The 14,647-nt window shown below is 37.0% G+C and overlaps 1 protein-coding gene across 1 annotated transcript in view; it reads right to left on the bottom strand.

The window, feature by feature from the left end:
* Window positions 1–13,587, bottom strand: part of LOC136885414 (zinc finger protein OZF-like) — a 77,752-nt gene extending 64,165 nt beyond the window's left edge. The window contains exons 1-2 of the mRNA XM_067157939.2: window positions 13,416–13,587; window positions 6,730–6,825 (exon numbers count right to left, since the gene is read on the bottom strand). Coding sequence (XP_067014040.2) covers window positions 6,730–6,825; window positions 13,416–13,475 — 156 coding nt within the window. The 5' untranslated portion in view covers window positions 13,476–13,587. The remainder of the gene's footprint in view (window positions 1–6,729; window positions 6,826–13,415) is intronic.
* Window positions 13,588–14,647: the final 1,060 nt, after the last annotated feature.

The raw sequence follows: 14,647 nt of genomic DNA on the forward strand, positions 1-14,647 counted from the left end.
CACTAGTGTTTGTATTTGCTGTACAGGCTTAAAAATCTCTAGTATTGAGGCATATTGTTTCATTGTGTCTAATCCGAAAACACTAAGTAAGTTTTTACATTTCTTGCATTAATTCTGGGACGTTACATTTTTGTAAAACTAGTCCAATTGGATCAGGAGTTAAAAATACTTATTAAAATAGAAAGGATTCTGAATTTAAAATTCCTTGTTGTATGATATATGTTGTCTCATGTGCCTATTTTTAACGTAAAATGGGGTTTACACTTGTTTACATTAGTATTATAAAATATGTATCATCATTATCGTCTTATAGTGTACAACATAAAAAGATTTGATCTGACATAGCAAGCCAGGTGAAAGTATTTGTAAGCCAGGTGAAATAGTAACAAATGGAATAGGTACAATTCCTTATTCTAATTTCACTGTTTTCATTACTACACTGCACTGGTGAATTAGTAAGTGTACTGTAAGTTGAAGCTTATGTTGCTTTATCATTAGTTGCAATTTTCATGGATTGTTGCTAGTGATGAAGTTATCTTGCTTTGTAAATATTATTGAAGAGTTACATATGCCGTCACTGAGTCAAATGGTGACTGTTATAATTTGAGTTGCGTTTGATGTGCCGTGCATATTGAATGAAGTTTAAATTGAGAATATACGTTTATAGTGGTGATAGCGTGGAGGCTTCTTATGTTGTAGAATGTATGTATCTGCAAATAGAAATAATCGGTGTGAGAGATAGTGTATGATAACTGTGGAAGGTGAGTTGTGTGTTGGATTACTTATGTAGAGTGCTGGTGCTATGTGCTCTGTGCGCCTGCCTGTCGAGATCTGTTTCGTGTTATTCTGGGACTGTAGTTAGCGGCAGCGGAGGGGAGGTTTGGAGGGATGGGAGGAGCGCTTGTGAGGGGAGCGGAACCTTTAGGCGGTTCGTTTGTATGTGTAGGTCGTTGTTTGTTAATTCTTTTTAAATAATAATTTGTTAGAAGGGGAACGACTGCATTGAACAGGATATTATTTTTATCTGTGGTTTCATTTAGATTGAAATTTGGGTTGACATGTTGATCTAGATTTATGTAGAGTTCTTCTAGTATGCTGAGTAAGGGGCTCTTCGGATTGGTGTTAAGAATTTGCATGTCATTATTGATATTTGTGAATCTATGTTTTTGGTCATTAATGGTGACTGTATTATAACAGTCACCATTTGACTCAGTGACGGCATATGTAACTCTTCAATACTATTTACAAAGCAAGATAACTTCATCACTAACAACAATCCATGAAAATCGCAACTAATGATAAAGCAACATAAGCTTCAACTTACAATACACTTACTAATTCACCAGTGCAGTGTAGTAATATAAACAGTGAAATTAGAATAAGGAATTGTATCTATTCCATTTGTTACTATTTCACCTGGCTTACAAATACTTTTAACCGGCTTGCTATGTCAGATCAAAACTTTTTATGTTGTACACTATAAGATGATAATGTTGATACATATTTTATAATACTAATGTAAACAAGTGTAAACCCCATTTTATGTTAAAAATAGGCACACGAGGCAACATATATCATACAACAAGGAATTTTAAATTCAGAATCCTTTCTATTTTAATAAGTATTTTTAACTCCTGATCCAATTGGACTAGTTTTACAAAAATGTAACATCCCAGAATTAATGCAAGAAATGTATAAACTTACTTGGTGTTTTCAGATTAGACACAATGAAACAATATGCCTCAATACTATAGATTTTTAAGCCTGTACAGCAATTACAAACACTAGTGTATATAAGTGTAAACTTTATCTCAGTTTTACAATTAATGTGAACAAGTGTAAGATCCACTTGATGTTCAATAACCTAGACATAACAAAGTTATATACCTCACACAATGGTATTTTTAAGCCAATAGATGAATCCACTAATATATCAACAAACAATCTCTCAATGTCTGATTCAATTGGACCATTAATGAAGATACAATCTCCCATATGTGATGTTTTTGTAATTATATAAATCTTTTTGTGTGTCAGCTGAGGATGATCCCTTAGGGATCGAAACCGGTACTGACAGAATTTACTACTTTAGAAAATAAATTAATGTATTGATAAGGTGGAGACTTCTCAATTTACTTTTATGAGCAAGGCAATCGGTTCATACAGTTTGCAACTGAAAACAATCTTTCCATTATGAATACCATGTTTAAACACCACAAGTGTCGCCTCTTTACGTGGACCTCCCCGAATGGGCATGTTAAGAACCAAATTGATTACATACTTGTCGTTAAAAGATGGAGAACCTCCTTCCGTTAAGTGAAAACAAAACCTAGTGCCGAATGCGGATCGGATCATCGTTTACTCTGGGCTTACCTTAGAATCAAACTGAGCAAACCAGTTGTCAAAATAAACTCAAAAATGTTAGCGGCCCCTGAGCCAGTTGCTTTCCAAGAAACACTACGAAGCACTGGGCCACCTGACCTAGAGGGAAATTGGGACATGGCTTGGAAGAGATTTGAAGAATGGATCACAGACGCAGTGAGCAAGGTCCCAAAGATGAACACTGTAGTGAAGCGACAACACTGGATGACTGACGAAACATTGGCACTAGTTGAAATGAGACTTAACATCCGGCTCACTGTTACAGATCCAGAACAACAAGGACTACTAATGAAAAAACTTAACAGTGATATCAAACATGCTTGTAGAAGAGACAAGAATGAACACATTAAGAAACTGTGTGCAGAACTAGAGGCGCATGCGACCAAAAATCACAGCACAGAACTGTACGAAAAGGTAAAATACTTAGCACAAGAGTTTATGCCTAAGACTTAGATTATTAAAGATGACCAAGGGAATATCATCAGAAATGCAGCGGGCATCACCAAAGTATGGAGAGAATACTGCACCAAGCTGTTCACTGATGACCGACAACCAATGCCAGGTCACCAGAACCCAACAGACTTTGAACCAATGATCCTTAGAGAAGAAGTGGAACATGCAATATAAAAGCTCCAGAACTGGAAAGCACCAGCCCAAGATGGAATCTCTGCTGAAATCCTAAAGAACATGGGTGACCTATGTGTCGACATCCTGCACAATTTATGTCAGAAGATATGGACATCTGGAAATTGGCCGGACCAGTGGTGCCACTCCGTCTTCATACCACTGTTCAAGAAAGGTTCTCCACTTGACTGTACAAACTATCGAATGATAGCCCTCATCTCCCATGCAAGTAAAATCATGCTCACGGTGCTGAACGAGAGGCTGAAGACCTTCTTACTTCCACAAATCTCAGAGGAACAAACTGGGTTTGTTCCAGGGAAAGGAACTTGTGAGCAGATCCTAAACATCCGGCAGCTCATAGAGAAGACAAGGGAGTATAATATCGAGATGTTCCTGTGCTTCGTGGACTACAAGAAAGTCTTCGACAAGGTAAAATGGTCAAAGCTCTGGGCTATACTCACTGAGATGGGGACGCCGAGACATTTAGTGTACCTGATCCAACAATTGTACTCTTCGAACACTGCGAGAGTGAGAGTTAATGGCGACCTCTCAGGTGTCTTTTCTACTTGTGCTGGAGTGCAACAAGGTTGCATTCTTTCCCCTCTACAATTTAATGTATACAGTGAGTATATTATGAGGGAGATTCTCGAGGACTGGAGTGACGGCATCACAGTTGGTAGCAGGAAAATTAACGACCTCAGATATGCAGATGACACTGTGATTATTGCAACAGATGATCATGAACTAGAAGCCATCATGCGGAGGTTAGACGAGCGAAGCAGAGAATATGGTCTTGAAATCAACAATAAAAAGACCAAAGTGATGATTATAGACAGTTTTAATAACAACAGACCTGCCATAACAAGAATTGCGAATTATGAGGTTGTCAGTCCCTTCGAGTATCTAGGATCTATTGTCACAAATACTGGAGACTGTGAACCTGAGATCCGCAAGCGCATTGCGATTGCGAGAAATTCAACAGCAAAACTTACTCGCGTCTGGAAGGACACCTCCATCACTTCCAAGACAAAGCTCACGCCTCATGCGAACTCTGATCTTCCCTATCACGACCTATGCAGTAGAAACTTGGACAATGAAGACGGCGGATCACCACAGGATTGATGCTCTAGAAATGTGGTGCTATAGGAGATTACTGCGAATACCATGGACATCACACCGTACTAATGAATCGATCCTGCAACGGCTCGGCATCAGAACAAGACTGTCGACCCTTATCAACCAAAAACAACTCGGATATTTAGGTCATATTCCCAGAAGACAGGAGGCAATGGAAATACTTATCGTAGAGGGAAAAGTTGAAGACCGAAAACCTAGAGGACGTGCGCCGTAACGATGGATGGACCAGATCAAGAACTTGACCAGGATGAGCTTACAGCAAGCAAGTTACCATGCCCAAAGCAGAGACTCCTGTGGAAGATCACCAAAAGGATTGTTGCGCGATGCCACTACACCCTTACGAAGGGTTGGACTAAGAGACAGACACGTAGTTCGTTATTCGAATTACTTAAACAAAAGATACAAGCATCTAATTCAACACAATCATTGGCGCAGCCAGTATCTACATGTGAGTCAAATTCTATATTAGTAGCTGTCACATTAGTAACCAAAGTTGAGATAGCCTTCTCCAAAGTTTACCCTATTCAACATTTCTAACTCAATTTTGACAATAAATCGATGAGACAGCAGAAAATATCTTAAGACCAGCCTTTTCAACCACTAAATGAGGTGTCTTATGGTACAATCCCTTTGTCGATATGATGTATTGTATAGCAGTAGTTAATTTGTAAATGAAAGTTTGCAATATTGTAAAAATGCAATCGATCTATATATATTCATTAAAGTCTATTTGTAGGAATGGAGAAAGGGTGTGTCTGCCATTCTAACTAATATTTTACAAACCGATAGTGACTCTCAGCAGCAGGGCATCTGCTATTCTAATCATTACTCTCTACATCGACTTTAAATGGCAGTAAAAATGGAATCCTTTCCAACTCCTGTGTAACTGGCATTAGTAAGGGGGAACTACCATTGTAATGAATAGTTCCCTTCTTGATTTGACCGGCAGAAGTCCAGGTAGCATGCAAATATTATTCAAAACTCCCGTAATCAATTGTGTTTGGGGGTAGACAAGTGTGCCTGATATATAAAAAAAATTTACCCATCTAAAATGTGACTGGCATTAGGCATAGTGGCTTTGCTATTGTAACGGAAACTCACCACCTTGGTGTGACTGTCATTACGAAAAGGGGGCTGTCATTACAATGATAACAGCACAACTCAATTCTGACAAGCAGTAGGGAAGATGCCGGCTATTATAATAAAAACTCCTCAACTGTAATGTGTCTGGAAGGAGGAAAGGGCACCTACCATTGTAACAAAAACTCCCCAAATATATTGTGACCACGCAGTATGCAGAGGTGCCAACCTTTGAAGTGGATTATCAGTAATCACTCTCCTCAGAAAATGTTTAAGTCGAAAGCATGACCTCCATTCTCGATAATAATACCCCCTTTTTCTTTCCCGACGCAATCTATTCTTAAGCATATCATATTACACAATAACTTTCGCACACTAACTGTTAATTCGATGATAAAACATTCTTTGCAAATTGTTTCGCATCCAGCAGATGCTTTTCAGTGAAGTTATTCTTGAAATATCCCTCCACTGTTATGACATTTTCATCTTCTTAACCAGAAATGATTCCAGCGTATATGTGCTTAATGTGGCCATCAATTCTGTAAATTCAACATTATTTCAGGATTTGTACTGGAAAAGAGCAGAGGAACTCCTTCATTACCACAATGAATTTGACAATGCTTTCGATCGAATAAGTACCGTTGCCTACTCACAAGCAATGAAACAAGGGGGATTTATCAGACAAGCTGGAAAGGACTGAGCATATTTCCCTCTTTACTTCTCTTTGTCCGTAGAAAATGGCTTTCGCGATAATGTTGCTTTTCCATAATAATTTTCCCTTTGACCGGAATGCCGTACTTGTGAGGTGAAATCCGTAACAATTACAGACAACACGTTGTAGTTGGCACCTCTGAGTAGATAATGGGCCTCCCATAACAATGAAAACTTACCAAATCGATTGTGAATGGGAGTAGGCAGGTGAGCATGCCATTATGATCACAACTCCGCTACATACAATTTAAATTGGAAATAACGTATGGAACCTCACCCTGCTGCTTCTGGATAACGCTAAGAGACATGCAATTTTTAAAAGTCTTATTCACTGCATGTCATTTACTTTCATGTCCTTATACAATGTGGAATGCCTTACCAAGGCATGGGTACATTTGCTAGTAATTAATGTAGTCAATAAACGTGTATCATTTGGAAGAAACTAGTAAAATATCCAGTAACAGTAACAACAAATGTATCTTATAGAAATCTGTGTTCAAAAATATTTACGAAGTCAAAAGAACTGGTAGGAATGACACAAGCACCCAAATTATATAACGTAGAGGTCTTTGCACCAATGGTAACTGCTATACAATACTTAACGCAAGGTCATGGAACAGCTTGAAGGAAAAGTGAAAATTAGGTAAGTAAACAGTCGATCTCATAAAAAAGTATATTTTCCATAGGACTACCAATCGCATGCATTGAAATTAAGGGTCAACCACTGGTATCTGTTGAGCCATTTTCTAACTATTTTCATTACCTGATGATGGCTTATCAGATTATGCACATTACCTCAAGAGAGTTTTCCTGTGTTGACCCTGGCTCTGTTAACTCTGACTTGGCTTCTTTTTTCAGAGCTATCACTTCTGATACATGTCCAACATTTTCCTGTGAAAAATGAGATACATTAGGTACGCACATAACATGCATCTACAAACATAGTAATCAACAAATGGGCATGATAATTCATTACCTGCCAGTATTACAGTTACTTTCAAAATTTCACTAATTTTTAAGGAAGATTTCTACCAGCAGAGGATTCTTAAAACCAAAGGCTCTACTAAGAATGATGTTTTTATCCTTGCTCACTTCTTATATCAGAGAAAGGATGAGACTGAGAACCAAATATAAAATAAGAAACATTTTCTAGCCATATCAGAAGATATCCTACCAGGGATGGAATTGGGGCCATCTCACACAGAATTTGGAAGGAAGCTGCCATAGACATAAACACTACATCTTATCAACTATTTTCATATGTCCAATCTTATCAAGCAAACCTTACAGATTGTTTGAAGCACTTCAAAGTGTTAAAACTGTTCCAAAACTTTTTATATTCTTAGCATAGAGTTTGTTTACAGACATTAAAATACCTTGAAATATTTAAATCACATTCTCTACCCTGGTTTTGCCATCCACACAGAGGCTACATACTGCATTGAGACAGTTCTGTTTAAAACAGCATATTTCAGTGCTTCCAGGCGTAAATATAAAAAAAAATTCATGAAAGAAGCAGGCTCATCACAGTCAGATACCTGGGAAAGATGTGATGTAGTCCAAACTCAAAGCAATTACTGTACAAATGAAAATGTTTAACCACTACAAAGATGTTATGTAGTGTTCTGTGAAGAACTGTGGGGATAAGAACACCATCAGTGGAGAATCAGCAGTATTGGAGTACACATCTACAGTTTCAGAAGCTCTTTCATGATCTACTACGAGACCTTCAAAGCTCTCACTTGGATTCATAAAATCTCGTTGGTTCTGAAGGGGTGGGGAAGGGACTGTGATCAAAAGCTTATGTTCTAAAATAAATTCATTTACTAATAAAAATGAATTAAAGTATAAAAGTCTAGAATATATCGACTTAACCCTTTCAATACAGAAGAAAGAGAACAGCAGCCATATTCAGGAAGGGATGAAAAAAGATGCACAAAACAGAGAGGGAAATAATAATCAAGAGGAAAGAAAAGTTAAATTTTAATGTGCCGTAAGTTCCCACAGTATCAGAGGACACTAAGAAGGGGCATATTAAAGAGAATTTTCTGTGAAATCATGAATTCCAGAGTCGTTTGTGAGAAATTACATTCGAATTTTGAGTTATTTTATCTCTCAAATGCCACAGGCAAATCTGCTCTTTCCTTAAAACACAAACCTCACAGCAGATTGTGGATGTGAGGGTAACCCTGAGTAATCAAACCAGTGTTTATATTCTGTTTAGCAGACTGGTATATCCAGTCTCAGAAACACTGACGAGAGTTTGTGATTTATCTTCTTCTATACTAAATAAGGAGTAACAATTTTCAACATGTGGTGCTAATGGGTGCGTGCTAGTATTTGAGGATATTACCATTTAAAAAAAGTAAAATGGGCCAACCATCCTCGTTTATAATCAGAGTAACCAAAGCAATTTCTATACGGACAGTAACACATACAGACTAATCCTACGCCAACATTAACACACTCGCTAACAGTTTCTGATATTGGCACACATTTCTTTAACATAATTTTCATATCTGTACAAGTTCAATGCAGTGACATTATAAGAAACATCAAACCTAGAGTTATTGATCAGGAGTGTGCTCATATGTCAGGTTCAAGTTTGACACAGAACATAAAAAGAAATATCAAAGGTAGAGATCCTGAAAAGCAGTACGCTCACATCTCGGATATGTTCAGCAACCATTCTCTTCTGTAGCGCCTCTAACACAGAACTCTACTCGCACACATTAATTCTGAGAATAGTGCACATTTATTGTCGAATTTGAGCTTCAAGTTACTCTTGGGCAATATCCCATCTATAAATCAGCAGTTGACAATATTTGAAATAGATTATTACTGTCAAGTCACAGTTATTCATTGATCATCCCTCTTCCAACTTCCAAACCTTTCAAAGACACTCAGGTGCCATAATGATGTGCAGGAATTCACTTTCATGCTGGTATCACTACAGATATGTGCTGGTATAATTCAGCTTCTTCAAATACCTCTAGACCAAACTCGAATCACACTCGGCCGACATGAAATTAGCATTTTTCTTACAAAAAACAATATATATATATATATATATATATATATATATATATGAGTCTCCACCTTATCAATACAAATTTATTTTACATTAAGCTGGTAAATATAGTCAAGACTAGTTTCGACCCCTAGGGGGTCATCTTCAGTTGACATGCATTAAAAATGTATTATTTACAAAAACATCACATGTAGTGGTAAAAGCTTAAATTAATTTGAACCGATCATTAATGTTGGTATGTCTGGTACATTTGGGCTATTGTATGTGTCAATTTTGAGTTTTTAGCACACGGTGTGAAGGTAGTTGATTAACTAGTGTGCATCATCCATGAAGACACATATTATTTTTTATGCTACTACCATCCAATTTTTTTTTTGGGTTATACAATGTGGAATATACATACATTTGTGCAAATCAACAGTGGCAAGTTTAACAATATACATTTAAAGTTGGTTCATAAATTACACAAATTGGCTATTGATTAGTCATATGAAAATGTAGGACATTGGTTTGAACACTTTTGACTGAAATATCAATGTAACACCTTACTGGCATATATCTTAGATGCTAAAATCAGTTTATAAAACCTGTTACTCTTGATTGAGTCTTGGAATAGGGTTAATTTTTTTTTTATTTTTTTTTTTATAAATAAAAACTATTTGCTTAGTATAGGCATTAAATAATGCTGTTAAAATGGACATATAGCTAAAACAGTGGTATATGTATGCCATATATGCCTGGTTAAAAACACATTACATTAATGTTATTGATATGTGGTGCTACATGTACATTATTTTGGAATAAATGGGGTTGACGAATTTTTCACAACAGTCTTAGATATAGTGTTCCGATAAAATGGGTCCGTAAAAATATTTATATGTAAAAAACGGTTAGGTAAGTATTTGAATAATCCGCTTGCAGATCAGGTAATACTTAGTTATATATCTGGAGATATACCCCATTTATTCCAAAATAATGTACATGTAGCACCACATATCAATAACATTAATGTAATGTGTTTTTAACCAGGCATATATGGCATACATATACCACTGTTTTAGCTATATGTCCATTTTAACAGCATTATTTAATGCCTATACTAAGCAAATAGTTTTTATTTATAAAAAAAAAAATAAAAAAAAAATTAACCCTATTCCAAGACTCAATCAAGAGTAACAGGTTTTATAAACTGATTTTAGCATCTAAGATATATGCCAGTAAGGTGTTACATTGATATTTCAGTCAAAAGTGTTCAAACCAATGTCCTACATTTTCATATGACTAATCAATAGCCAATTTGTGTAATTTATGAACCAACTTTAAATGTATATTGTTAAACTTGCCACTGTTGATTTGCACAAATGTATGTATATTCCACATTGTATAACCCAAAAAAAAAATTGGATGGTAGTAGCATAAAAAATAATATGTGTCTTCATGGATGATGCACACTAGTTAATCAACTACCTTCACACCGTGTGCTAAAAACTCAAAATTGACACATACAATAGCCCAAATGTACCAGACATACCAACATTAATGATCGGTTCAAATTTATTTAAGCTTTTACCACTACATGTGATGTTTTTGTAAATAATACATTTTTAATGCATGTCAACTGAAGATGACCCCCTAGGGGTCGAAACTAGTCTTGACTATATTTACCAGCTTAATGTAAAATAAATTTGTATTGATAAGGTGGAGACTCATATATATATTGTTTTTTGTAAAGTAATATCTATCAATACGGAAATGAAACTTATAAACAACAATGAAATTAGCATGTCACCAGTTTACCCTCTGAGAAACCAAAAGAAGTCACTGAACTGAAAACCTCACACTCAGAGGATCGCAATGGACTGTGTATACAGTAGCAATGAACAGAGCAAGGAAGGATGATGAAAATATCTCGCTTCTTCTCCTAAATATTCCACTGCATTCATGCCTTCATCAGGGTGTTTGTCTTAGGCGAGTTATACTCACAAGAAACTGCAAAGGCAGAATTTAATTACTTGCTCACCCAACATTACTACATACATATTTTATCATTAAACACTGCCATGCCTTTCAGCATTTAGTCTGCAACCTCTGTGAATTTACTAAACATCGCCACAATCCTCTATTTGCAACTAGTGTTGAGGCCACATTTAGTTCTATACCTCTTATCTTTAAATCGTTAGAAACTGAGTCTAACCATCATCGTCTTGGTCTACCTCAACTTCTCTTACCCTCCATAAGAGTCCATTGTTCTCCACGGTAACCTATCCTCCTCTAAATCTCAGCCATAGACGCCCAAGAGAGATCCCGTTTACTCTAGGTCCGCTAGATGGCAGACAGAGTAAACCGGAACGTTGAAAATGACGAGCAGACAGCCAGATGGCGTCAAATTGAAATGTCTGCAAACCGTAGCTGAGGCCATATTATTATTATAATCCTCACATGACCCCATCACTGAAGCCGGTTCATGTGTACAGCGTCATCCATCAAGTTCATTCCTAAATTAGCCTTTATCCCCTCATTCCCAGTACCCTCCTACCATTATTCCCACCTGTTTTACCAGCAATCATTCTCGCTATTTTCATGTCTGTTACTTCTAACTTATGAATAAGATCTCCTGAGTCCACCCAGCTTTCGCTCCTGTAAAGCAAAGTTGGTCTGAAAACAGACTGATGTAAAGAGTTTCGTCTGAAAGCTGACTTCTATCTTACAGAATATTGTGGATCGCAACTCCGAGCTCACTGCATTAGCCTTACTACACCTTGATTCAATTTCACTTACTATATTACCATTCTGGGAGAACACACAATATAAATACTTGAAATTATCGACCTGTACTAGATTTGTATCGTTGATCTGATATTCAATTCTGTTGAATTTCTTACCTACTGACATCTATTTAGTCTTCAAAAGGCTAATTTTTATACCATACTCATTGCACCTATTTTCAAGTTCCAAGATATTACACTGCAGGCTTTTGGCAAAAGCTGTTCTTAAGGCCAAGTTGTCAGCATTGCTTACTACATTTCCACCTAGCTGAATCCCTCTGTGCCATTTTATATCTATCAGCAGATGGTCCATGTACACTACATACAGCAAAGATGAAAGATTACAGCATTATCTAAACCATGTAAGTACCCTAAACCAAGAACTCATTCTACCATCAATTCTCACTGCAACCAAATTGCCGACATAAATGCCTCTGATAGATTTGAATAATCTACCCTTAATCCCATACTCCCCAGCATGGTGAACAACTTTTCCTTCAGTACCCTGCCATATGCTTTCTCTAGATCTACAAAACAAGCACAACTGCCTATTCCTCTCATAGCATTTTTCAATTACCTGGCCCATACTGAAAATCTGATCCTGACAGCCCTTCTGTGGTCTGAAGCTACACTGGTTTTCATCCAACATCCTCTCTACTGACCAAAGCCTCCTTCCCAAGACGCCAGTGAATACTTTGCCTGGTACACTAATCAATGTGATACCTCGATAGTTGTTGCAATCCTTCCTGTTCCCTTGTATATAGATAGGAGCAATTATTGCTTTTGTCCAATCTGAGGGTACCTTACCAACACTCCATGCTAATGTTACTACTCTATAAATCCATTTCATCCCTGTCTTCCCACTATACTTCACCATTACTAACAGTGTAAAAAAGTTTAAATGATGCAAATCTTACCTGGAATATATTTTTTGAGGAAAAATATATTCACCATGAGAGCCAGGGAACTGCTGGCCAGAACCTAATTCAATCTAGCACCCACCATTTTCTATCACCTCAGTGACTACTAGCACTGCAATTGGCTGACATATGATAGGAAATGATTTCAATCAAACAAATATTCCATTTCCAAACCATGCAGAATAAATTCTAACCACACACCCACCATTTCAATAACCAACAGAGGTAATCAATTTACAACAGACAGTCAGTCAATGGGTACACATGAAATCCCCTGAAGCCTCAAACTTGAGACACTGCCTTCACAACCTTGTCACAAGCTGGACCTAACCAAGGCTCTTTCACTATCAAGCCCAACATACTAATTCAGCTTTTTGCCACTAAAAACATGGAATGCACTGCCATCTCCCTAGAGAGTGCTAGAGGAAAATTGTCCACTCAGCGGTGCTAATCTGGGGGCTTATGCCATCAGAACCTATTTCCTTGTGCCATGAACAATGCTTTGTCACTAGCTGGACCTATAGACGTACATCAACAGTGTCGTTTATAGTTCCTAAGAGTTGGCACCTTTGTTTAGCACACTGTGGCGTATTCCCAGATGAAGAAACAAAACAAAGACAAACCACGCCTAGAAGCACATGCAGCAAATTTTGATGGCTGGTGTTAATATTGGATAAGCACATAGTACATTTTGCCCCTGCTAAACTTATTCAGCTACTAAGGATTAAATTCTGATCTCTATAAAGTTATCTGGATCAGACTTACAAGTGATGCATTTGCTGTCTCTTCAAGCCAGGCTGGTTCCTCCTTGATATTCACTTCCATGTCGATTTCACACTGCAACCAAAGTAGTTAGAAGGTACTAGGGTTGTTGATTACTTCTGAAGACATTACACTGAAACACAGGTCAGAAAATATATTACCTTATTGCTGCCATTGCTAATAAGGTTATTTGTCAATAGACTAAACAACAAGCTTGTAATTTTAAATGACTGTCAATATCATGATAATAAAGAAAAGACCCAAAATTTTAAGTGACTGTTGATATCCTGTTCATACCTATAGGACTTCAAGTTTTCTATGATTGATACTATGATCATAATTTAAGACTTCCAGTTTTACATGACTTCTAATAAGGTGATCACTTCTATACAATATCTCATTTAACATAATTTTGATACTGAGATCATATTCTTAGCTATATAAGGTAGAGTTTTATTTGGAATTGATCCACAGCAACATAACTTTTCTTTTCAAAATCCAACAAACTCCGATTGTGATCGAAATGAAGAAAATTCCTTGAAAATTCGGTAACTGTTCCATTTGCATATCACTCTGATCACCCGGGCCCATATCTTTGAACCTTCCTACCATTTTTATCCTCTGCACTTTGCTTTGCTTCAAAACTAAGTGAACAAGTTCACAGTGCCATGAGATTTGTTCTATCAAACTCTTCCTTCCTAGGATCAAATTCTCACAAACCATTCTCCTCTCATCAAGCTGATTCACTATCTCCTTATTTGAGACACGTTCTACCCATCTGATCTTCAACAACTTCCGTTAACATGGCATTTCAAAGGCTTCAACTCTGCTTTTCTTGGCACCAGTTATTATTCATGTTTCCTTCCATACAGTGCCGTACTCCACACTCAGTGTAAACACAATTTTTAAATTCTCCAATCCAGTGAAAAAGAACATGATGAAAAGATGGGAGTTTAGGCAGGATTTAGTGAGGACATTTAAAGATATTGATCAGGCATATGACAGTGTACCACGACAAGTGGCCTTGGATGCATAGATGAAAAGAAATGCAGGGAAAGGAGAAGAACCAATTATGAAAGCCAAAAACGAAAATAAGTTGTATGAAGACTACAATAGAACAAAGTGGTTCAAAGTAGAAACAAGAATTCAGCAAGGATGTGAACTATCCCCTCTGCTCTTCATTACAGTCATAGATGAAATTCACAAGATTATACAACAGAAATGGAAACCAAGGA

The sequence above is a fragment of the Anabrus simplex genome, chromosome 14 (assembly GCF_040414725.1).
Source record: "Anabrus simplex isolate iqAnaSimp1 chromosome 14, ASM4041472v1, whole genome shotgun sequence".
Lineage (NCBI taxonomy): Eukaryota > Metazoa > Arthropoda > Insecta > Orthoptera > Tettigoniidae > Anabrus > Anabrus simplex.